A 25770-nucleotide genomic window follows, 5' to 3' on the forward strand; every position below is an offset into this window, starting at 1 on the left:
AAGCCGTGCCTGCTAGTGTACCAAGCCGTGCCTGCTTGCCCAGTGTCTCAGCCTGCCTGTTAGTCACACCTGTCCAAGTGACTTGTCCCCGAGTGGGATCAGCAGCCACAGCCAGACACCACCCTGGAGTGGCACCCGACAGCTACCTGCCGCACAAGCCTGACCTCACCATCAGAGGCTTCAGTAAAGACCGAGGTAGCTGTCGTAGTCATGCCCCTTCCAGGGTAGTCTGGTTTGTGGCACAGTGGAGCCACAACCCCCCCCGGCTCGCGCCATTCAGCCAAGGCGCGAGCGTGACAGTTTGCTCAGGCCATGGTCCCCGCTGAGTCCCATGTCCTTCCGCTTGCGGAGCATGATGAACTTTCTCCCTGCCAGTATGAGCAACTAGAGGAATTTGTTCCGTCCTGCGTGGTTCCGATTGTGGAGACCTCTGAACCAATCATCGTCTCCAATGCTCTCTACAATCAGCTCCTGGCCTATGAAGAGCATGACCCAGCAGACCCGCCTAGGTTCTATGGGGACCCTAAAGAGTGCCAAGGGTTCCTGAAGAAATGCCTGCACTACATCCTGCAGAATGCAGCTTGTTTCCCCTCTGACCGGGTCAAGGTGGGATACATCATGTCCTACCTAGCTGCTGATGCCTTGATGTGGATCTGTCCCCTTTGGGAAGCAGGAGACCCTGTCGTCATGAGCCTGGGGGCCTTCCTGGTGGCCTTCCGTAAAGTGTTCGACATGCCTCGTCCAGCTGCTCTTAAAAAGTCTTCCCCTCCAAGCTTCCAGAGACAAGAGGAACCTGTGGGTGAATCGTCTCAACCACCTATGACTGTCCAGCCATCACCTGTTCCACAGTCTGCCGATGCGGCCTCCCATGCAAGATCCGAGAGGTCTAAAAAGAAGAAGCGGGCCAAGTTGCAGCCGGAACCTGGCCTCTGCCCTGTGAAGCCCGTACTCCAGAACCCTGGGCCAGTAGGAGAGGCTGCCCCTGGCGAGAGTCCTCCCTCTCCATTAAAGCCTATGACTGTTTCGTTGCCTTCTGGGAGCTTTGGGGTGTTCGAGCCACCAGCCATACAGAGTCGGTGTGTGATCTCCATTCTTCAGCTCCAGAACCCGGCGTGGGCATCGTCTAAAGGTGGCCGAGCCCTCTTTGAGAACAGTCTAGTCCTGCAAGGACAACTACAGCTCCAGGTCGGAGCTTTGTATACGAAGAAGTTCGTCTTCCATTGGCTGTCTGGTATGCCCATGGGTCATTCTGAACCAGAGATCCTGATGCCCATTTATGTTTGGAGACCCAGCAAGGCACCACACTTGAAACAACCAAGGGACAAGAGGTGTTTGGTTCCCTTGCGTCGCATTCAGTCGGCAAGGTCGTTTTCTTCGCCTGGTTTGCTAGTCGCTGAGTCAAGGTGTGAGGATGCCTCTGATGAGGGGGAGGCGGTCTCAGTCTCCTCACACATCCCCAGCGACTATAGCAGTGTTCCGCTCCCAAGAGCACCCCTGCCTCTTGATTGTCTTCCCCAGGATAAAGGGCTGAAGATGGATCCAGAGTGTATGCCTTCAGCTCCCCTGTGGCCTAGGGGTGAAGGTCCCAAGACAGAGCTTCACTCATCCTCTAACCAGGAAGATGTGGTCCAGTTTTTTCAGGGTAACAGGCTGAAGTGGCTCCCTGTATGTATGCCTCCAGCTTCCATTTGGCAGGTGGGTGAAGAGGTTGGAACAGTGACCTACGTATCTCCGTTTCTCACCAACCGGGAGGAGGAGGTCCAATTTTTCTAGCATGTCGGGCTGAAGTTGGACTCAGTGAAGGTGTCTTCTGTTTCTAGCTGGCCGGCTGATGTAGGGGTCAAGTCTGAAGCTTCCAGGTCCCTGCCTTCTGCCAATCAGGAGGAAGAAGTCCTTGTACCCTCTGTGTTGGAAACTGTTGGGCACCAAGAAACTTGGCACTCGGTGATTCCAGATGGCACACATATTCCACCCTACCTGAAGGATGCCGTGTCAACCTGGACTGTGTGTGGTCCCGTACTCCTTCTTCTGGTCATTCTGGCAGGCTTGAGGAAGAGGGGCCATAAAGGGGGGGTACTGTAACAACCCTGCTGGCATCACTGCATGCCTCCCATCCCCCGCACACCAACTTACTTTCTGCTTCAAGCCATGCTGTGAATTCTGTCTGTTGCCATCCCTGTGCCTCTGCTCTCCATGTTTCCTGACTGTGTATAGGGGGGCGGCGCCTGAACTCTCTGGTTCTTATGCAGTCAGGGTGCACCTGTGTAATATGTCCCTTACCAATCACCTAGAGCCCTTGACTATTTAGTTTCGCCACACCCACTGACCTTTGCCTGAGCAATGTCTATACTCAGTTAGCAACTTGCTGCTGAGCTAGCCAGGCCCTGTTCTGTGTATCTCCTTCTCTGGAGGATTACTCCTAGTCTTGCCTTGTACCTTGTCTGCCTGCCAGGAGGCTGAATATCCTGGCCCTTGAGTCTTGGTTCCAGTACCCTGTCTGTACTCTGTCCTACCTTAATCTCCCTTTCTCCTTGTCCGTGGCTTCCTTCCCTGCTGTGTCTTTCCTTGTGTCCTCCCTGTCTGTTCATCTGCACCCTTGCAGCTCTGTCAGTGCTCGGCTCCCTAGTCGCTCTGCACGCTCTGCCGTGCCCGCCTGCCCAGTGTCTCCAAGCCGTGCCCGCCTGCCCAGTGTCTCCAAGCCGTGCCCGCCTGCCCAGTGTCTCCAAGCCGTGCCCGCCTGCCCAGTGTCTCCAAGCCGTGCCCGCCGGCCCAGTGTCTCCAAGCCGTGCCCGCCGGCCCAGTGTCTCCAAGCCGTGCCCGCCCGCCCAGTGTCTCCAAGCCGTGCCCGCCCGCCCAGTGTCTCCAAGCCGTGCCCGCCCGCCCAGTGTCTCCAAGCCGTGCCCGCCCGCCCAGTGTCTCCAAGCCGTGCCCGCCCGCCCAGTGTCTCCAAGCCGTGCCCGCCTGCCCAGTGTCTCCAAGCCGTGCCCGCCTGCCCAGTGTCTCCAAGCCGTGCCCGCCCGCCCAGTGTCGCCAAGCCGTGCCCGCCCGCCCAGTGTCGCCAAGCCGTGCCCGCCCGCCCAGTGTCTCCAAGCCGTGCCCGCCTGCCCAGTGTCGCCAAGCCGTGCCCGCCCGCCCAGTGTCGCCAAGCCGTGCCCGCCCGCCCAGTCGCCAAGCCGTGCCCGCCCAGTGTCTCCAAGCCGTGCCCGCCTGCCCAGTGTCTCCAAGCCGTGCCCGCCCGCCCAGTGTCGCCAAGCCGTGCCTTCCTGCCAGTGTACCAAGCCGTGCCTGCTTGCCCAGTGTCTCAGCCTGCCTGTTAGTCACACCTGTCCAAGTGACTTGCCCCCGAGTGGGATCAGCAGCCACAGCCAGACACCACCCTGGAGTGGCACCCGACAGCTACCTGCCGCACAAGCCTGACCTCACCATCAGAGGCTCCAGTGAAGACCGAGGTAGCTGTCATAGTCATGCCCCTTCCAGGGCAGTCTGGTTTGTGACACAGTGGGGCCACAACCCCCCCCCCCCGGCTCGCGCCATTCAGCCAAGGCGCGAGCGTGACAGGAAGCTTTTGGGACTATTATATCCATCAATCTACACCTGCTGCCGCTAAGGGGAAAACATTTTTTATGTCTGAAAAAATGTGACTATTCTGAACAAAAAAATTCACAGGAGATCCTGAAAAAAACCACACCCTTAGAAATGTAACAGTGGGGGGAAGGTGAATTGGTCGGGAATAGTTTACCTAAGACATAGAGACTTGAGTTTGTAGGACACTGTTTACTTTCACACTTTGGTCGGCCCTTGAGCTGGTCAGGTATTGTTTCATTTCACACCTTCGTCAGCCAACGCTTACTTTACACTTATCGCTAATTTACTGTATTAATCCTAACTACCATTCTAAGGTGAGTCCACCAAGATATTATGGTTTAAACTTGGGGGGGGAATAAAAATACAAAAATAAATGGGTTTTACATTCTGCTGTACCAGCAAAACCTGATATCTGCATTTTTTTGCTGAATTGTTGCACTTACTCATTTTGCTTTCTATGGATGAAAAACGCTGCAAAAGCACTGAAATAAGTGACATGCTGCAGTTTTCAAAGACGCACCAGTTTTGCAAATCAGTCAGGGAAAAAAAAATGTGTGCATGAGATTTCTGAAATCTCATGGTCTTTGCTGGTACTGTAAAATCCAACTGAACATTTGCACGAAAAAACAAAGCAAAATTTTAACGTGTGAGCATAGCCTAAGATAAAGTACATTTCGCGATTTGTATACATTATATTCTCAGTGTAAATGTACCATGCCCATTAGGGTACAACAGATGGAACAATCAATATAAAACTTAATTTATTATTTGATTGTCACACCAAATACAGCAAAGCTGTTACTAAATCTATATGTAGAGAAAAAGCCAATACAAATACAGTATCTGTGAACATCCTCCAGAAAACCTCAAGTATACAAGCGGCTTAAAAAGTGAGTGCCGCACCTAGAGAACGGAAAACACTGTGACCCAACAGTGACACTATCCTGGGCTGTACAACGACTTATACAGTGACATGGGTGCAAAGGAACCTACCCCACATGGTCAAAACACCGATGACTAAAACGTACAAGCATATTTACTGTCCGTGGGTATTAAGGGATTTGGATCCCTTCTGCTGCAATATTTACACCATAAAAAATAAATACAAGCAGTTTGATGGTTAAACAACCAGTGATCAATAGATTGACGGTGTGCAACTGTTACAATGCCACAACCATAAACATTTCGGCACATGTTGGCCACTACTGGTCAACCGAGCCCTCCATGTTCAACAACACTGGAAAACAAACAACGATCGATCTTTCTGGAAATATTGTTTTAATGATAGAATTATTTTCAACAAACATGGCCGTCTTTTAGACAGTGATGGTGTGTGATGGGTCATCCAAAATGATTTTCCGTTCTTTAAAGAGAATCTATCATTTTGCTATTTAATCTGAGAGCAGCATAATGTAGGGGCACAGAGTGTGATTCCAGGGATGTGTCACTTATAAAGCTGGGTGCTGTAGTTTCCATACAATCAGTGTTTTATCAGCAGTAGATTATGACAGCAGGACTCAGGTGCAGGACAGCCAGGCTAATCTGTGTAGCCCCGCCCCCACCACTGATTGGCGTTGGCAGTTGCTACAGATAAGATTCTATGTAGTAAGGAGGGCGGAGCTCTGCCTCTAGCTCCTCCCTCATGCCCTCTACATAGAAGTGTATCTGTAAAAACTGCCATCTTTTATCTCAGTAATGGGAAAGTCATTCACTTAATACAGATTTTAGCTTAAAAACTGAGAATTTTGATAATTACTGATCAATTTTGGCAGAAATGAAGCAAACTTCCCTGATAAGATATATTGCTAATTTTCATGTGTATTATTTATTAAATAAATAAAAATTACAACGACAGCTACGCTTAAAGCTTGGCTTATGATACACAAGATGGATATTTCCCAGATGACGCATCGGCAAATCGTTTAGTTGTCCTTCTCGTAAACAGGAGCGCTCATCCAGCCAAGCGCTCCTGTGTTGTTCCATGAAAAAGCCACCGCCAGAAACGTCTGGCGGTGGGTGATCGCCAGAGGAACCAAAAAAGATAGTCCAAAATCGGGCATGCAGGATCAGTAACTTCCCTGACAAATGATGGGATTCCCACACACATTAGACCATCAGCCAAACCTGTCGACATCTGCCGTCATTAGTCTAATGTGTATGGGGCCTCTGCTTATGTCACATCATTACGCTATATTATGTGGTGACACACAAAGGCTGGAGAAGATAAAGGGTTCAACAATTGCATGGAAACCTCGCCGCGGAAAGGATTTTTAAACAGAAATGTGCAAAAAGAATGATAAAAATAGAAGGCCAGGAAAAATACAAGAGCCGAGCTATAATATCCTCCATATAAATATATGGAAAAAAGATTTACTTTCATCTCATTACCATTGACAACATGTATATCCATGGGCGTGCAATGATATGTATGCAGATGAGAGGAGCAAAGCGCCTGAGCACCCCTCCCCGGCACAGGAAACGCTCCATTACAGAATGATGGAGGATTAGCCGGCAGTCCGCCCTGTAATCTCTGTGCTCCATGCACATTTCCATTCATCCTCTATTATTGTCTGCTTTAAAATGTAGAACATCTAGATTTCAGGCTACGGGGCCGTACAAACAGAAGAAAAAGAAACAAAAAAACAAACCCAAAACCCTAGAGACGGGATAAGATGCCTGCAAATACTGTGACGGCCAAGGGCATAGTACATCTTCTGTACTTGTACTCACCCTCCGCCCCCAGAGACGAGCTACATTAAAATGCAAAACTTCACCGCGCTGCACCTTGTAAAACATTTCACTTTTAATTGCTCTGCCTGTACAATACGGAGTGTAAGTAGAAAGCGGCTGTATAAGCTTCTGATGTGTGGCTGCTTCTGCAGATGAAGAAGGGGTAAGGAGGCAAAACCCCACACAACATACCCACTGCCAACGAGATATTCCTGTACTGCGACACAGATGCCCTCGTTCTACCCTGTGCTATGCAGAACGACAAACGGGTCAGAAAGCGGCCACAATCACTTCAATTTGCTGGATTTTTTGCCATTTTGCTGGGTTTCCACGTAGTGACCGCAGCAGTTACCTAATTGCCAATCGTTTAATGGCCTGTTTAGAATAATTGCACTTCCATACATACAGAACAATCGCTGACAAAACTGTTCTGTGAACATAGATCATCATGTTCGTGGCAGCACATAGCCTGAGGAAGCGAGCAATGTGAAACGCGCGTCGGGGTAGTGGTGCAGTGCGGTTGTGGACATTGCTATGAGTAATTACCTGCTCTCATACATTTGAAATGCCTATTCTAAATATGTAATATTGTACTATATGTACTGACAATTTAACATCTGGTACTATTTAGAGATTTCTAATTTTAAACACGTCTGGCAGTCTAATTGTAAGTGGGGCTATAGGGAAAAAATGAAGTTATATTCTTCCGCAGACGCCCGTTTCCAGTCATCGGGGCAGTGAAGAGTCAGAACAGGACGTCAGTGTAGGTGTAGGGGAGAAATTACAGCAATCTCACTAAGTTGTAAGCGCCGATACTGATCATTGCTGCGGTGCCACTTCAATGACTGTTATTATATTTCTTTTAAGTAAATCAGAGCAAATACAGATTTTATCCATGAATTGGGAACTTTGAAAATGAATGCTCAGTCCTGGCAGAGAAAGAAGCAGATTTGTCTAGTAAGATAGTTTACAAACTTTATTATGTTCATGTGTATTATTGATATGTGCAATAAAAATTAAAAATGTTGGATACTCTTTAAAACTTAATTTTCTACTCTTTTGCTGCTGCAGATGTCCATCAGTCCTTTATCTAGCTCACTGCTTTTGCAAAACGGATACTGATACGTTACACATGTCCAGAGTGTGAGCACAATGTCCGCACTGTCTGCAAGTGACCTGACCTGGACTCGACACCCTCATGGGTGTCTATGAGAATGCGAAGTTCAGGTCAAGAGACCAGCGGCCACAGTCCAGACACTCGTACTTGGAGCGTGAATGTTGGATCTGTGACAATGGCCTTAGAAATAGCAGGAGGGAGGGGAAGGGGTTTGTACACAGATCTGCAGTGGACAGGGGAGAAAACTTATGGAGAGCATAGAAAACTGGCTATAGACGAGAGGGAAAGCAGGAGGAGATCAAATAAACGCAGCACTGAAACTGTGCTGATACATGAAAGCAAGTGCAGACAGAAGCACGCAGAACTCACATCCAGCCTGTATTACTGGGAGGGACAGTCACACGAGAAGGAAATCAGACACATGGATCAGGCTGTGGAATGAAGATGGCAACCTGAAAGTTAGGCTGCGTTTATGTCAACAGACCAGCTGCATTAAACAAAATCTGAAACATGATTGCCAGTCGATGATACGCAGTTGATTTAGTCAGGCAGACAGCGTTCTAAAGGCACACTGATATCAGTAATAGATAGTTCACTGTGCATAGGCTGCCACTGTCCTGTTTACACAAGACAATATGTCGCCATTGATCATTTCACCTGACGGATGAGCATTTAGGGCATTTGTTGGTTGATCGGCAGTCTGTTTTCGCTACATAATTATAGGGGAGCGGAGTGTTCCTAAAAACTTTTGTGCCTGATAAGTGTCCAATATAAACTTATTTTAAGCGGTTACCCTTAGTTAAAGGGTTTGTCCATTACTCCCAACAGCCCCTACTCAATTACGACATTCCCCCATGTAAACTAACAAAAGCCTGTACCCACCTGTGGTTCCATTATTATGTTACGTGAGCCCTGCAGCCAGTGAGTGACCACTATTAGCCTACTTCACTCTCACTTCTTTCAGGCGAAACGGACATCCAGAGGAAGTCAGACTGCATCAGCAACTCTTACTTCCCCCAGATATCAGTTTAGTCTGAACAAAGCGATAGTAATGTTGCCCGATAGCGGTCATTGATTGGCTGCAGGGCTCATATGACACAATGACTCACGAGCCCCGACACCAGAGGAGGGTGCAGGCTGTTTATATTTTACATGGGAGAATATAATAATTGCGAAGAGGCTGTCTGAGTAGTAGACAAGCCCTTTCATGAAATGGCTCTAACATATGCAAAATTCTATTTGTCCACGTCACACATATCCATAGCTTTTAAAAGTTGAACTGAACCCACCAAAATCCGCCGTTTTTGCAAAAAAAACGGATCCGCCATTTTTTTGGCAGATCCGTTTTTTTTCCCATTGAGTTGCATTACCGGCGGATCTTGACGGATGGCCATCCGTTGGATCCGGTTTTTTTGCTCTCTCTCTCTCTCCCCCTTCCCGGGCAGCGGTTCCTTTAAAATTCTTCAATCGGCGGATTCGTCAAAAAAACGGATCCAGTGGCATCCGTTTGGAACGGTTCCGCTTTCCGCCTTTTTGGCGGATTTTAACTGACCCAAAAAAACGGAAGTGTGAAACAGGCCTTAAGGTACTGTCACACTTAGCGATGTACCAGCGATCCCGACCAGCGATATGACGCGGTCAGGATCGCTGGTACATCGCTAAGTGGTCGCTAGTGAGCTGCCACACTGGCAGATCTCAACAGCGACATCGCAGGGGACGGGGGTCGCTACTTACCTGTCACACCAGGCGATCCTGCGTCCTCCCGCCCGGCTCCACGCGTCGCTCGTCGTCACAGCAGGAAGCGCCGCAGGAAGCCGACGACGAGAAACGGTCCAGGATGTTCTCGCGCGATCAGCGATAAGCAGCGGGGGAGCCGGTCGTAGGTAAGTATCACACACAGCGATATCGCTAGAAATATCGCTTATAACGTCACAAGTTATAGCGATATTGCTAGCGATATCGCTTAGTGTGACAGTACCTTTAGTGTGACAGGGCCTTTATGGAAATGGTGAAACCTGATCAAAGCGAGCTGTGTACAATAACCTTTTAGACCAGTTACAAGCAAATGAAGTAGCAGCACTCAATGCCAAGCAGCAGCTGCAAAAGCAAACAAGATTTATAAATAAAAAACTATATAAAATTTTATGATCCCAATGCCATTTTACCCCTCTATACAGTGGAGACCGTGCCAGGACGGGTGAGTATGATCTGTGACTCGGCTTATACACGAGTATATTCGGTATATTACTGTCTGTAAAGCGCTATGGAATTAATGGTGCTATATAAATGTGTAAAATAAATACCAAATAATATGTGTGTATATGTTTATATGTATACACACACACACGATAGTTACAACCATCAGAAGCACAGTCTACACAATGCATACGTATAATACACACATGCACACACAATATTCTGCAGTATATAGCTGCTATAACCTAGGCACAATACAGTCTGCAGGATAACACAGCTGCATGGTGTCCTATTAACAAGATCCTCAGAGGCGTCGTCCAGGACCCACAATCTCCGGGGAAAAAAAAGTTAACTAACTTGCATAAAAGCAGAGGAACCTAAAAGCCCAGCAGTCATACAAGGAGGTCTGAACTCCTCCTAGAACAACCTCTTCTTGAATTAAATATCTGGCCCTGATAAAATAATAAAGCCTATACTCCCCTCCCGTTCCGGCATCGTTTCAGTGGTCTCAGCACTCGCTCTCCCTGGAGCTCTCGTGGCGGTGTTGTGACACGTGGTGCCCGATGCTCAATCAGCGCTGGCGTCACTGTCTCCGCCTTCGTACGGATTGAACATGAGGAGGTCAGAGATCGGCTGCAGCACGGACTTCCTCCTCATGTTCTATCAGTACATAGACAGCGACACCAGAACTGATTGGGCGTCAGGGTCACGTGTCACAACACCGCACAGGAGCAAGTGCTGACAACAATGGAACAGCGCCAGCACGGTAGGGGACTACAGGCTTTTTTTTTATTTTATCGGGGCCAAACATTTAGTTCAATAAAGGGTTGTCCTAGTAGTGGACATCCCCATTAAGAAGACCAACCAGTATTTAATATATTGCACAAAAGTCTACATACCCGTATTCGTCTCATGGCCGCCACAATCTCCACTCTGCTGTTAGGACGCGGCACATCCAAGCTCCCGATGTACTGGAAAATAAAGACTTCAGTTTAGTCTCCATATTTACAGGGTAAAGAATACAACATGGATAGGAAAGACGTGTGTTTTGGACTGATGGACACACACACACTTTCCTGCAGCCAGTGATGTGTACAGAGGACTTGGCACAAACAGTGGAAATACAAGTAATATTAGACTGTCATAAAATAAGAGAAATGACAAACAATAGCGGAGCATTGTGTCTCTGGAGACTGCTACATTAGTATGAAAAGCCATCGCCAACCGGCATGATCTCAGATGAGAATGAGCGACATACACTGGGCACTGCAGGGGCGGCCGAGGCAGGTGGTAACATTACTGGTACCAGTGCCGGCCGACAGGCCAAGGACCGGGCGCGACTGAAAACTTGCAGCCACATGTCCCACACCATCGTCCTCAGGCAAGCCAACATAGTACGCTAGCCCTATCCTCACACTGATATTTCACGGTCTCTCATGCTTCCTTTTTTAAAGGGGTTGTCCAACAGAAAAAATTATATATATTTTTTAACCATGAATTCATCAAAAACTAACAGAAGCATACAAACCGACTACCCCCTCCCCCACGGATCCAGCGCAGGACACTCAGAGGTCAACACCGACTCTATAAGCAGTGCCAGCATTGTTCGGGAATCACAGCGCCTGGTGTTTTCCATTTTCAAAATCTGCTCAAAATCAGCGATATGACCCCATGCAGCATATGACCCCATGCATAACCAGGCATATCCATACCCAGGTCACCACCACACCGAATAAGTGTCGGGTGGGTCTGGCGAGGCTTCATACATGAGCACTTCCAGGTTTCACTCTATTCTGGGAACCTCCAGGATGTTCCAAGTGAGATGGAACAATATGAATACCCTAAGCAAAAAGTAGCCCTTTGGGGCATTCGCAGATATGACTTTAGTTCAGTTGATTCAGTAGCCAAATCTGGGGTATTTTCTGAAGCAGAACCACACCAAGAAATGTAAATTCTTAGTACACGTCGAAAAAAACCAGCACCTTATGTATGTTTCCCCCCCCAAAAAAAATGAATAGCTACAGTGGTTTATATATGGCGTATTTCAATTGGGGTTTTTCATGTGGATTTTGGAGCAGAATCTGCTCCAAAATCTATGTAAAAAACTCCTTGTAACTTACTTTTAAAGGGAACTTGTAACCTTGATTAACCTCTTTGAAGGGGTCCAAAAGTATCTATGGACTGAGAGATCAAGTTGAAAATAACAAGGAAAAAAAAAAAAAAAAACACTAATAAATGGCGGTCACACGAAACAGGAGAGTGTTATAAAGCCATGTGTGTGAAAACCAAAACCCCACCTTGGTCACAAGTTCTGTAATTGTTCCAAATATATTTTATCCAGATGAAGAAACCCATCATTCACTTATGAACCAGACCATGAAGGATTAGAAATAAGTCTCCTGCTGCCACTATAAGATGAAAGAAAGACTCGTTCAGATCCAGCAATGTCCTAATAAAAAAAATACCGCAGCCCCGGGCCCTGCTGTTTGCTAAACAAGGGATACAGACATCACTAGCCAAAGCCGGATATTACCTACCAGGAAGCCAATATTATTACTGCACCCAAAAAGGTCTGCCCTGAAAGAATGAAGAATGCTCGAAGGCTTCACAAATAACTCCAACCATTTTAGTTACCTGTGACTCACCATAACATGCAAATAATTACATTAAGTTTAGGCAGCCACTTCTTAATCATCTAAAGAGGTAAATAAGGGATTGCGCCGGTTTGAGAATGCATGGCAGCTTGAAAAGATTTCTCTTGTAGTGGAGGATGAGGACCATCCATGAAATGGAATCTCTTTTTATGACCATGGGAGATTGAGAGCAATGGGTGTCAAGTTCTCCTGCCAACAACAGGTCGTATTGACAGCATTTCTTCTTACATCTCAATTTTCTGGAAAAGTCCTGGAAGCTCTGGGAAGTGGGATGTCCAGTGACCCAGGAAAACCTGTTGTATCTCCCGATGGCTACACAAGCCTCCAAAAACCTCCAAGAAAGTTGCACTTCTGGGAGGATTCTCAATGCATGTACACATGCAAAAGAGAATTCGGCCAACAACTATCTTCGTGGCTCTCTCACACACGAGCAATTGGCTGGGTCGAGTGTTCATGTGCTTTCCATGGAAAAAGCAGAGATGACGCTGGTAGGTAAGCCGCTGCCATGGCTGTCTTCTGGAGGGAAAAAGTCGGGACATTTCAATTCAAACGGCCCAACACTTATCTACCCCAACATCAACTATCGGGGCAGAGTCTAAAAGGCCCTCTATACACCAGCTGATTGGCTGATCCCGTCCATATCGGCACGCTCACTTAGGTTTTGTTCTAATGTGTGTGGGGGATTATACGGGTAATACGGGGCATGCCCCAAAGTCCAATCACACATTCAGAGTCGGGAAACAATGGAAGGAGCAAAGACAAGTCTATAAGAAGGGGCATGTTATCAGAACAAGAAGAGTTTTGGAGACCATCATTTGGGAATTATGACCTCTTGCCTTCAGCTGGATAATAACTCTTAGGAAAAAAATAAAGTGTTATCCGAAGGTCACTTCCAACATGACAGCTACTGGCTGTTCCATTAGGTTTATATTGGTTTCTAGGACTCAAAAATCCTGCAACCACTGAAGGCAAATGTAAAAGTTAGGCTTTATGTGATAGGGACTATAGAAGAAATGAGAACAGTACGACCAGCTACCTGTACGAGAAAACCCTACAGAGGACAACAGTCATATTTTCGGGTGGTGGTGTGCTCCCCCAACACTCCGGAAGAAGTGACTTTCTGTGTTCTCTCTATTAATTATATGTAATAAAGTAGAATCATCTTGGTGCCACTTTCAAAGAAAAACTATTACTTTGAGAACTGCATAAACACCAATTCCTTCATTCAAAGATATTATCGGAAGTCTATTTTCACCTTGGGATTTTTCAGGTAATAACATTCAGGACTAGAGCCTGGGAATGAGGATTCCTCCCGAGCACGCAGACACCCCGAGGAGCTGCGTGCCGACAAGCTAGCTGGCTGTTCTGAAACACTGCACATTATTACCATCAATCATAATGCTGGGAAATATAAAATATTAATCCCGGTGCTGGGACTCGACGCTGATCTGGCATTTTACTTCTGTGTTTAGACCCAAAAACGTCACCCTGCTTCTGAGAGATGCCAGGAGACGGTGCATAATAGATGTTATTTACCAGATTAATTAATATTACCCTACACATAAAAGCTCGATGTATTTCCTCCAGACAGGGAGAAGCATGTGAAAAAATGTTCGAGTTCTTCTACTGTCATCGGCAACGACTCTGCACGTTCCAGTGGGATCAAGGTCCGGACTAGACGTCAAGATAAGAGAGTATTTATATATATAGTATGACACAAAGGATCCCCATTCTTTATCTCACCAGAAGAAATGCTGATTACCACTGCTGGAGTAACAGGCCATTCTGATCCTCCAAGGCTCATGTATAAAGAACTATGTGCAAGTCATAAGGTGAAACAACCCTGAGAATTGCATCAAAGCAAGCGGCACAATGGCCCCACGTCAGGCAGGATTGTAGGCGACTTCCAGTGACTCATGGGCTTAACCCTACAGCATCACACTTCAATAGCACAAACCCCTTACTATTTTAAAGGGAAAGATGCTCTTCACTAATAAATTTATGGGATTTATGCTCAAAAATAGTCGGGAAGACAAAATACTTGTTATATGAAAACAGTGCACGATACTGAGACCTGCCAGATATTTGGTACAATGTGGACAGAAGCTGAAGAGCGAAGAAGATCCAGTATCCTCCCTCTCCTATAGGGCAGGCGGAGAAGGACGTAGAGTCTTTCATCCAAGAGAATCAGCCAAATTATGGTGATCAGACTGTGCTCAGACTCTCTCAGATGAGAAGAATATGGGAAAAAATTCTCCATTCTGTCAGCCTGTGGAAAACGGACTGCACTCAGATGTCATCCGAGCGCTGTCTGATGTTTTACATGGATTCATTGACTTGCATGGCCAAGTGCAATCTCAACATTAGATCAAACTCGGGCATGCAATGATTTTTTTTCCTTGGACGGACTCTGTCCAAAGTAAAAGGAAAAAAAAAATCAAACATATGAGCGGCCCGTTAGACTAACATTGGTCTGGTGCAATCCCATGTGCTTTGTCAGTTCGTACGTGGACCAAAGTTACACTTGTCTGCACCCCCTCTTATACAGACATGTTCTTTGCCAACAAAAGTACTAGGACACCCACAGGAGCTTTTCTAACCTCCCGCCCTACACCCATGAGCATTAACAAGGAGTTGGTCGCACTCTACAGGGAAGGTCTTCTACAACAAGAGGGGGGGGATTTTGCCCATTCAGCCAAAATAGCACTTTATGCTGAAAAAAAGAATTAAAGGGCTTCCCAAAAATGTTCCTACAAAATTGTATGCTGCAATTTTCTAAAAACTCTTGGTATGCTGAAGAATTAGAAGAGAACTCGGGCAATTCTTGCTTTTTTTTTTTTGTTATTGCCAACAATCAGTAAAGTGAGTATAGAAAGTGTATATATGAATTGTTACTGATTATTAACACGGGACAATTAAAAAAAAAAAAAAGTCATAGCGGTCCTTTACAATTTCCCTTCACTGGAGAATAGATAACTCGCCCAACCCATGAAAAACAAGCAAACGGCATAACCCCTGCTCCACTGAACGTGAACTCTACAGCTGGCACAATGCAGGCAGGTGACGTTCTCCCGGTGATCACCAAACACTGACTGCCAGACAGAGAAGCAGGATCCTTCACTCCACAGGACATGTTTCCTCTGCTCCCGAATCATCCAGTGGCACTGCGTTTTACACCACTCCATCTGACACTTGGCATTGTGCTTGACTGTTGAGACATGGAAACCCAAGACATGAAGCCCCTTGCAGTGGCGCAGATTTTGTGCTGATGTTAAAGGAAATCTGCCTATTTAAATGTGAGAGCAGCAAAATATAGAGGCAGAGAGCTTGATTCCAGCGATGTGTCACTTATTAGGCTGTGCACTGTAGTTTCAATACAATCAGGTTTTTATGGCAGGAAATTATCACTAGAGGACTAGGTCTAACATGCAAGCTAGTCCAGCTGATGTTGCAGCCCTGCTCCAACCTCTGATTGGCAGGTTGCAGACAGTGTACACAGGAAGCTGCCAATCAGGAGTATGGGGGCGGAGTTATACAGAGCACAGCATTTGAGAACTGATACATCTACAGCAGAGAAAACAGGGATTCTATTAAAACTGACACATGCAGCCCAGTAAGTGATATATTACTGGAATCAAGGTCTCTTCCCCTACATTATGCTGCTGTCATATTACCTAGCAAAAACTTGCCAATAGATTCTGTTTCAAGCCAGAGGAGGTTTGGACTCTGCAGTTATGGAGTCAGAAGTGTGTTGGTGACTTTTATGCCCTTTGCTCCTCAGCACTCGGTGAACCCGTTAGGGAACTTTTGCGTGGTCTCACTTCGTGGCTGAGTTGCTGGGGTTCGCAAACACTTACGCTTCTCAATAATATCACTCACAGCTGATGGTGGGATGTTTAGGAGGGAAGACATTTCACAAACTGACTTGTCACAACAGTAACGGGACTAAATGATAATCCTGAATTTAATGATGAAGAGATGCGCCCCAATACTTTTGTCCCTAAAGCGTATATGGCACACCCTATAGGTAGCACACACCTTTGAAGTTTGAGGGGTTTTGTTTTAGCGGTTGAAGTCCTTTAACCTTTCAATTCTTAAAATATCTTTATTACAATTGGACCATGTTGTGTCCCGAATATTGCACATACTGCTACAATGGAGAAAGATTCCTCGTGGAATAGCAGATACGGTGTGGATATTGTTTAATGTACTACATAAATCTGGAAAGACTTATACCAATCCTGGGATTAGACTGTGACAGATGCTCAGCAATTCCATCCATGTGTTCTCCAAACGTAACTGAACCCGTGGCCGCAACCTAGGACGGGGGAGCCCATTCTTATTGTCCTAAAGTTTTATTTCCAATAGCACTACATTATGGAGCAGATTTATCAAACCCGTCTGAAAAGTACTGCCCCTATCAACCAATCACAACACAGCTTTCACGTTACGACGGCAGTTTACAAAATGAAAGCTAAGCTCTGATTGGTTGCTATAGGCAACAAAGACCGATTTCCTTTTTGACCGTTTTGATAAGTGAGGCCATTTTTTTTTTTTGTTTATTATTTTTATTTTTTAAGGTATATGAAAATGAATTCCTATTTTTTGTCCCTTCTTTATGCAAATAACTAAAGTAATCTCTGCACAACATTTGAACATTTGGAACGTGTGACTTTGGAAGATTTTACACCCGGTTTCAGATCAGTAGAACCTACCATTCTCAATATATTCGACAAAAAAAAAAAATCATAAAAGCAAATATTAATTTTACAGTCAAATGACTGGACCCAATATTGGCAACATAGGCGTTTTCAGAAGGTTTTAGACCGGATTTCAAGTTTCTAAGATTTCCGGCTATGCGTCTGCAGACTTGTGGATCCTCGCATCGCGCACTGTGAGGATTCTTCTGTCCTCGCGGCCATGTGAGACTGCAAGTATGAGACAGGTATGCTTCCGGGCACATTCCAACTAGACGTGCATGGCTTCGCTCAGTTCACTTGTATTAAGCGAGGTCACCCATGTCTAGTCAGAATGTGGCCGGAAATCTGCAAATGTCATACCTGTAGCCACGTGACTACTCGGTTTCACCGCCGGCACCGGGAAGTCTTCACAACCTGGCTGACGTGAGGATTCACAAGTCTGCAGTCACAGAGTGACTACAGACATTCATGATAAACATGGACAACGCCTTCAAACTAAATAAAACCGTGCTAAGCTGAGTAATTCTAATAGTATAGGATATAAATAACCAAATAGCACATTTTTTTGGCCTAAACTAAGTGTATTTTGGGAAAAAAATGGGCAAAATCAACTATACATACGCTTGGGTCTAGCAGAAATAATTTTTTCAACTGTCTTGTGAGGCACCGGCACACTGGAGTCTGTAAAGCCAAGTACCATAGATCCTGGTGGAATTCTGGTGTGAACAGGGACCAATATCACCAAGGAACATAGAAAATCAGGAGCCCATCGTTTTTACCCTGATCTTAGGGCTCATTCACATATCAGTTTTCTCACGTTCTATCTGCGTATTTTCGAAAAGGTCACTACAAGGGGGTGGAAGAAAAAAAATAAAAAATAAAAACGGAAGTCCCGTAAAGATTTACCATTGACAATCACTGTACACTTCTCCTTGGCGGAGCGGGAGCGCACACGGACGGCTCGATCCTCCGCCGTAAACACACCTGGTGTGACAACAAGAAGCGATGTCATGTCTAACAATCGCCGACAACCCTCCGAAAGAAACGCAAGCCTCGCTGTTGTCAGAACAGTAATAAGGCTGAAAAAGACCCGTGCCCTCGGTATATGCGTACACAATGCCGGCTGGCGCAAAGTGCCGGATTATTCTGTGGGAAAGCAGGAGACAAGGTGATGACAGACATTTATGACAGGACAGCGCCCATATTCACGCCTCGGTGATTTTTTTTTTTCCATCTTCAATCATTGTGATAGTCAGCATTCAGTGAAAAACACTGTCAGCACACGGCCAAGAAACGCTGGCTTCACACGTTTGCATTTTATAGGCTGCGTTCAGTATCTTACCTCAGTATCTGTACGCTAAATCAAGGAGTGGGTGATAAATACAGAAATGGTGACATGTTTCTATTATACTTTCCCTCTGATTGGAAGTCAAAACCAAGAGTGGAACAAATACGGAGGTAAAAAACTGACTAAATACTGATCGTGTGAACATGACCTAACAGTCTGACTACTGACGCAGTTTACAGACCGTCCACGGGTCGCCTTGACCCAAACTCAGAGCTTCACGCTGTTAATTTGGTTCATTAGACACACAGCTGGTCTGGAAATCGTGGGTCATACGTCAATATGTGATGTAGCCAAAAATGTGTGTGTGATTGAGCCATTAATGGGGTAGTCAATGAAAACAATTTATCACCTCTTCACAGGATGGGTAATAACTAGTGATGAGCGAGCGTGCTGAGATAAGGTGTTATCTGAGCATGCTCGGGTGCTAACAGGGGAGTGCCTACGGCGTACTAGAAAAATATGTTCGAGTCCGCGCAGCTGCATGTCTCACGGCTGTTCAACAGCAGCAGAACATGCAGGGATTACCTAAGAGGCAATTCCTGCATACGTTGTGGATGTCGAACAGCCGTGAGACATGCAGCTGCGCGGACTCGAACATATTATTCGTAGACCCTCGGTCAGCACACGAGCATGTTCGGATATCAGCCTATCCCAGCACGTTCCCTCATCACTAGTGATAAATTGATCGGTGGGGGTCCAACCATTGGGGCTTTCTTCATTCATTCTTCTCTCTGACCTTGTCAGCATATAGTGGATGTGCGACCGCAGCTCCACTCATTCCCTATAGGGCTTTCGAGCGCTGCGCTTGGCTTTTTCTGGCAGAAATGTAGCAGCGGTCAGACATCCAACCTGGATGTTCCCCAATCTGCCGCTGGTGCAGGTCCCCGTGGTCAAACATCTGTAAGGAGAAGACGCAAGCCAGGCTTGTCTCAGCCGCAATGGGTCCAAAACCGTCGGGTCTGTCACCTAAGTTACAGGGGGAGCGCTTAGAGTAACTGGATGTTCCCTGTGCTTGAGAAAAGGGGGCGTGGCTAAGCAGGCAGAAAAAGCGCACGCAGAAATTCAAACTGTTGAGGCGGAAACGCTGAGCGCGCGTCAGTCCTGTGAGGTAAATTCAGCTGTGAGACGAGGGGGCGGAGCTAAAGGGAGCCCGGGACGAGAGGACGCGCTGACAGGAACCAACCAACGGAGTCCCACTGACACACTGCATGTACCGCTGTCCCCACTAACACCGCTGTCCCTGCCTACATCAAGGACCTTAAAGGGAACCTGTCACCCCCCCCAGGCGTTTTTAAGTAAAAGAGCCACCTTGTGCAGCACTAATGCTGCATTCTGTCAAGGTGGCTCTTTTATTTAGCGTCCCTCCCACCGCCGAAATAATCGTTTTTAAAATTGGCCAGACATACCTGAAGTTTGACGGGGGGCGGAGCTCAGCAGAGCAGTGCTGCAGCAGGACCTGTGATGACCTCAGCACCATGTGACCAGTAGGGGCGGAGCTGAGCAGGGCAGCGGTGCAGCAGGACCTGTGGCGACGTCAGAATATTACAGCGAAGGAGCGAGAAAAAGAAATGAACGCAGAGGAGGCGGCACCAAATTCAAAAGCAGGACATGACTGACGTATGTCGTATGCTGGCTCGCTTCCTTGGGGGTCAAACTGAGGCACAAAAGTGAGCCGTTTATGTACTACAACATATGGGGTCATAGTACATAAACGGCTCACTTTTGTGCCTCAGTTTGACCCCCAAGGAAGCGAGCCAGCACGGTATGCCTGGCCAATTTTAAAAACGATTATTTCTGCGGTGGATGGGACGCTAAATAAAAGAGCCACCTTGACAGAATGCAGCATTAGTGCTGCACAAGGTGGCTCTTTTACTTAAAAACTCCTGGGGGGGTGACAGGGTCTCTTTAACAAGACTGCGAACTAGGCCGACGACGCTGACACAGCTGCCCCGGCCGACGGTACTGACCGGGGAACATAAGGCCTGTGTAAGGAATACCGGTGCTCAACGGTACAACACAGCAGACTGAACAGGCCATTGTGAACTGTGTCGGGACCCCTGCATCCATTGGGGCCAGTGCCCGTGCTAGAACCCCGGGCAATCATCGCCATCGTCAGGATCGAAAGAAGACACTGTCATCCCCTTTATTATAGAGAACATCGACACCGTCAGGACCACAAGAGGACGTTCTCAACACCAGAAAAGCTGCCCCCATTTTCCACAGGACTGTGTGGCTCATTCCAAGTGGCCCAGTGAAAGAGAGGGGCACATCTGTGACTGGAGGCCAAACGGATAAGTGCACAATTTATATTATCTTCCCCTATTAGTTAAAACCCCCTTGGAAGTATTCTTTGTATTAGGCAAGAACTCTCCCCCTCATTTAAATATCTCCCTGCGAGGAGTAACCTCCTGTGAATAAAGGGCCTGTCACAGTAAGCGATATCTCTAGCAATATCGCTATAACTTGTGACGTCATAGCGATATTGCTAGCGATATCGCTGTGTGTGATACTTACCTACGACCGCTCCCCCCACTGCTGATCGCGCGAGAACAGGCTGGACCGTTTCTCGTTGTCAGCTTCCTGTGGAGAGACGAGCGTGGAGCCGGGCGGGAGGACGCAGGATCGCCTGGTGTGACAGGTAAGTAGCGACCCCCGTCCCCAGCGATGTCGCTGGTGAGATCTGCCTGTGTGGCAGCTCACTAGCGACCACTTAGCGATGTACCAGCGATCCTGACCGCGTCATATCGCTGGTCGGGATCGCTGGTGCATCTCTAAGTGTGACAGTACCTTAAGGGTATTCTGTGTGGAATTTTCTGCGTGGATTTTGCTAAATCCGGAGGTAAAATGTCCTGCGTTTCACCTGCGGATTTAGTGCGGATTTACTGCAGGTTTTGTGTGGATTTCCTCTGCGTTTTGACACCTGCAGATTCCTATAATGGAGCAGGTGTCAAAACGCTGCGGATCTGCACAAAAGAAGTGACATGCTGCAGATTCAAATTCGCAGCATGTGCACAGCATTTTTTTTTATTTTTACATAGGCTAAAATGGAACTGTACATCACTTGTAGATCCGCTGCGGATCCGCAACGTGTGCACATACCCTTAAACCCTTTGTTAACCCTTGTTCTGCCTCTTGTCCGTTACTGCATCCTGCTACCTGCTCACACTTCCACCACTCAACAGGTCATCACCCATCTTATAGCTAGATAACTTAGGCCTCTTTCACACATCCGGTTTTCGCCGTCAGGTGCAATCCGGCATGTGTGTGAAAAAACGGATCGGGGTTTTTTTTACCGCCAGATGCGTTTTTTTCTCATTGATTATAACATGCGCCGGATCGCTCCGCATGTGCCGGCGTTTGTTACGGTTTTTGCCGGATCCGGCTTTAATATGGTGTCCAGCTGCCGGACAGAACACATGCTGTAACGTTTTTTCGTCCGGCGTAAAAAACCGGACAAGAGCAGAAGCGGGCACTGCGCCGGCACTGTGTCAGCATGAAAGCGTATGAGAACTTCCGGCCGCCGGATCAGTGTATCGCCTGATCCGGCCACCGCTTTCAGGCTTTTGCCCTCTGCGCATGCCCGGATTGATTCTCACGCTCTCTCTCCCTCTCCTTCCCCCGTTCTGCACTGCTCTACTTTCATCGTGACAGGCGCCGTAAGTTGAACCCATACTGCGCGACTTCATGCCCCGTGACAAGCGCCGGAACTTCAGCCGCATCTCTCTCTGGTGCATCCGTTCATGGCCGCTTCCGGCACTCCGGCTTTTCGCCGCACACTGCCGGAATGTCCCAGACTGAAGTGTGAAAGTAGCCTTAGTTAGACCGGACAGGTTCTTTTAGAAGTAAATCCAACAAGCACTATATTATCCCCGAGAGCTGCCACTGGGGGACGGTCAGGAGACCCCTATATAAAAAGGAGATTATTTCTAGACTCTCCTGACATTACAGCAGCTGGAAATACCCAAGTGGCCAAATGTCAAAAGGTGCGAAGGGGGCGCTATTTCACCAACAGTGCAGAAATTTAATAACACCCCCCCATGACTGGGACACACAGAGGCTTCTCTAATAAGGGGCTGTGCACACACAGACTTTTAGGCTATGTGCCCACGTATGCAGAAAATATCTGCTTCAAAACCGGACACCTTCCCAGAAGACGCGTGTTTTATTTCTGCGCGTTTGATGCTTTTTTTCCGCGCGTTTTCTGACTCATAGAAAATAACAAAAAATGCGAACTTTTCCCACAAAATTAATGAGCATGCTGCGTTTTTGACCGCTAAGCGTTTTGAGCGGAAAAAAACGCATCAATGTGCACAAAAAGTGCGGAATTCACTTAAAATGAATGGAAAGCTTCTTTTATGTGTTTTTCAAGCGTTTTGACCGGGACAAACGCTTCCGTGGACACACAGCCTTACACATTGGCATACACACATCGCTTTGGAAGCAGAAGACACTTCAGGAAAATGCTGGCAGTGTTTTTCTTAAAAGCGGATTATTTGTCATCTCTTTTTAAATAAAATTTTATATATAAGATATTGCACCAAACACCTAAAGAACGGACGGGTCACATTTAGCTGCGAATAAATAAACCTGAAGCTTTTAAAAAAAAAAGTGACAAAAGGCGCGACGTAAAGTGTGCACAGCAACGTCGTTCCGACAGCGCAGTGCGTCAGGTTTATTATTCGTGGCGGGCTCCTTTTAGCTCTTTTTCAGGTGGGTGGATCTGCCCGAAGAAGTGCGATCATACACTACAGGTTCATCCACACAAGTGGATGTCCTCTTTGTATTTGGGAAGTGCATATAGAAATCTAAGAGCGAACAGCAGAAGATAATATATATATTATACACACACCTGAGCCATAACATTACGTGATCACATTGGACATAGAGCAGAGATCAGTAGGATTTCATACATATTTCCACAGACTTGTGTGAATAACATAGGGGGTCTCCACTGTGTCTGTAGAGTGGGAACCCCTCACTACAGACAGTGCGGACCCCCCAGTAGTTTTAGGGGTCTGATGAGGCCACCTGTGGATTGCTGGTATTGGGGACATCTCTCATACAGGCTTAAATAAATCACACTTAGGTAAATCATCCAAACGAAAATACCACCACCACTACAATCCTGTGATCACACACTGCACTGACAGCCGCTCATCACAATGAGGAGGAAAGAAGACAACGCTCACGTGTCCAGCACCTGTCAGAACCAGCAGCACACTGGGCTACAAGAAGTGCGCCCACCAGCAGGGGAGCGGTGCCCCCACACACACAGCGGTGGCCCCCAGCAGGGGAGCGGTGCCCCCACACACACAGCGGTGGCCCCCCAGCAGGGGAGCGGTGCCCCCACACACACACAGCGGTGGCCCCCCAGCAGGGGAGCGGTCCCCCCACACACACAGCGGTGGCCCCCAGCAGGGGAGCGGTGCCCCCACACACACAGCGGTGGCCCCCCAGCAGGGGAGCGGTGCCCCCACACACACAGCGGTGCCCCCACACACACAGCGGTGGCCCCCAGCAGGGGAGCGGTCCCCCCACACACACAGCGGTGGCCCCCCAGCAGGGGAGCGGTGCCCCCACACACACAGCGGTGGCCCCCCAGCAGGGGAGCGGTGCCCCCACACACACAGCGGTGGCCCCCCAGCAGGGGAGCGGTGCCCCCACACACACAGCGGTGGCCCCCAGCAGGGGAGCGGTCCCCCCACACACACAGCGGTGGCCCCCCAGCAGGGGAGCGGTGCCCCCACACACACAGCGGTGGCCCCCCAGCAGGGGAGCGGTGCCCCCACACACACAGCGGTGGCCCCCCAGCAGGGGAGCGGTGCCCCCACACACACAGCGGTGGCCCCCCAGCAGGGGAGCGGTCCCCCCACACACACAGCGGTGGCCCCCCAGCAGGGGAGCGGTCCCCCCACACACACAGCGGTGGCCCCCAGCAGGGGAGCGGTGCCCCCACACACACAGCGGTGGCCCCCAGCAGGGGAGCGGTGCCCTCACATACAGTTGTGCCCCCCAGCAAGGGAGCGGTGCCCCCACACACACAGCGGTGGCCCCCCAGCAGGGGAGCGGTGCCCCCACACACACAGCGGTGGCCCCCCAGCAGGGGAGCGGTCCCCCCACACACACAGCGGTGGCCCCCCAGCAGGGGAGCGGTCCCCCCACACACACAGCGGTGGCCCCCAGCAGGGGAGCGGTGCCCCCACACACACAGCGGTGGCCCCCAGCAGGGGAGCGGTGCCCTCACATACAGTTGTGCCCCCCAGCAAGGGAGCGGTGCCCCCACACACACAGCGGTGGCCCCCCAGCAGGGGAGCGGTGCCCCCACACACACAGCGGTGGCCCCCCAGCAGGGGAGCGGTCCCCCCACACACACAGCGGTGGCCCCCCCAGCAGGGGAGCGGTCCCCCCACACACACAGCGGTGGCCCCCAGCAGGGGAGCGGTGCCCTCACATACAGTTGTGCCCCCCAGCAAGGGAGCGGTGCCCCCCACACACACAGTGGTGCCCACTAGCCAGGGAGGGGTGCCCACCACATACAGTTGTGCCCCACACATGTAGCTATGCCTACCAGCCAGGGAGCAGAGACCACAGCATACAGAGCTATGCCAACCAGCCAGGGATCTGTGCCCCCCAGAAGGGGAGCTGTGTTCCCCACATGCATCTATGCCCACCAGCCGCCCAGCCGGGGAGCGGTGCCCCCTCACATACATCGGTGCCCCCCAGCAGACATATAACGGTAGCAGCTCTCACCTTGGCCTCGAAGCAGATGCCATGCTGGAATGCCTCCTCGTTGTGCAGCGGGATCCGCAGGTCGTGCCCGTCATCCACCAGATTGTACCTGCTTTTAGTTGGCATTTTGTGGAGCCCGAGATTTCCTGGCAGGATCCCATGCAGGGCACAGGCAGTGTATCATCAGCGATCCCGGGGCTGGAGACGGGGAGGATCCCGGGGAAGAGGAAGCACAATCCTATTGCTGGGAGGACGCTTTCCCACCGGTGTTGGGTGGACGGTTATGCAGGCACGTCCCACTGTGGGCTGGGATGGAGGAGATTACATGGAAACGATACCTACGCCACAGCCTGACTCTACCAGTAGAGGGCGCGCTAAGCCTGTTATCTCCTGTGATTCCCCACTAGAGGGCGCGCCGAGCCATGCCCAATGTCACAATGCATGAGCAGTGACAAGCGGCGTGCAACTGGTTAATGATTGTAAACCTCCCATGCAGAAATATGGCTACATACACATCAGTGCTTTGCAAAAGTTATATATATATATAATTATTATTATGCATTTATATAGCGCCATTTATTCCATGGCGCTTTACATGTGAAAAGGGGAAATATAGACAAGTATAATATATACAAGAGTAATAAACAAGTGTAAGACAAGGGACACACAAGTACATAAGGAGAGGGGACCCTGCCCGCGAGGGCTCACACT

General features: G+C 48.5%; 1 protein-coding gene across 6 annotated transcripts in view; it reads right to left on the reverse strand.

The window, feature by feature from the left end:
- The window catches only part of LOC141085939 (carboxyl-terminal PDZ ligand of neuronal nitric oxide synthase protein-like), a 123644-nt gene extending 98219 nt beyond the window's left edge, over positions 1–25425 (reverse strand). For 3 of the 6 annotated variants that reach the window (XM_073571600.1, XM_073571599.1, XM_073571605.1), the window contains exons 1-2: positions 25081–25423; positions 10528–10599 (exon numbers count right to left, since the gene is read on the reverse strand). In XM_073571600.1, coding sequence (XP_073427701.1) covers positions 10528–10599; positions 25081–25185 — 177 coding nt within the window. In that variant the 5' untranslated portion in view covers positions 25186–25423. Of the gene's footprint in view, positions 1–10527; positions 10600–25080 lie in introns of all 6 variants that reach the window. The other 3 variants (XM_073571604.1, XM_073571601.1, XM_073571602.1) reach the window with 3 other exon arrangements.
- Between the last annotated feature and the right edge of the window lie 345 nt (positions 25426–25770).

The sequence above is a fragment of the Dendrobates tinctorius genome, unplaced genomic scaffold (genome assembly GCF_039654945.1).
Source record: "Dendrobates tinctorius isolate UK_male_01 unplaced genomic scaffold, ASM3965494v1 ptg000029l, whole genome shotgun sequence".
Taxonomy (NCBI): Eukaryota; Metazoa; Chordata; class Amphibia; order Anura; family Dendrobatidae; genus Dendrobates; species Dendrobates tinctorius.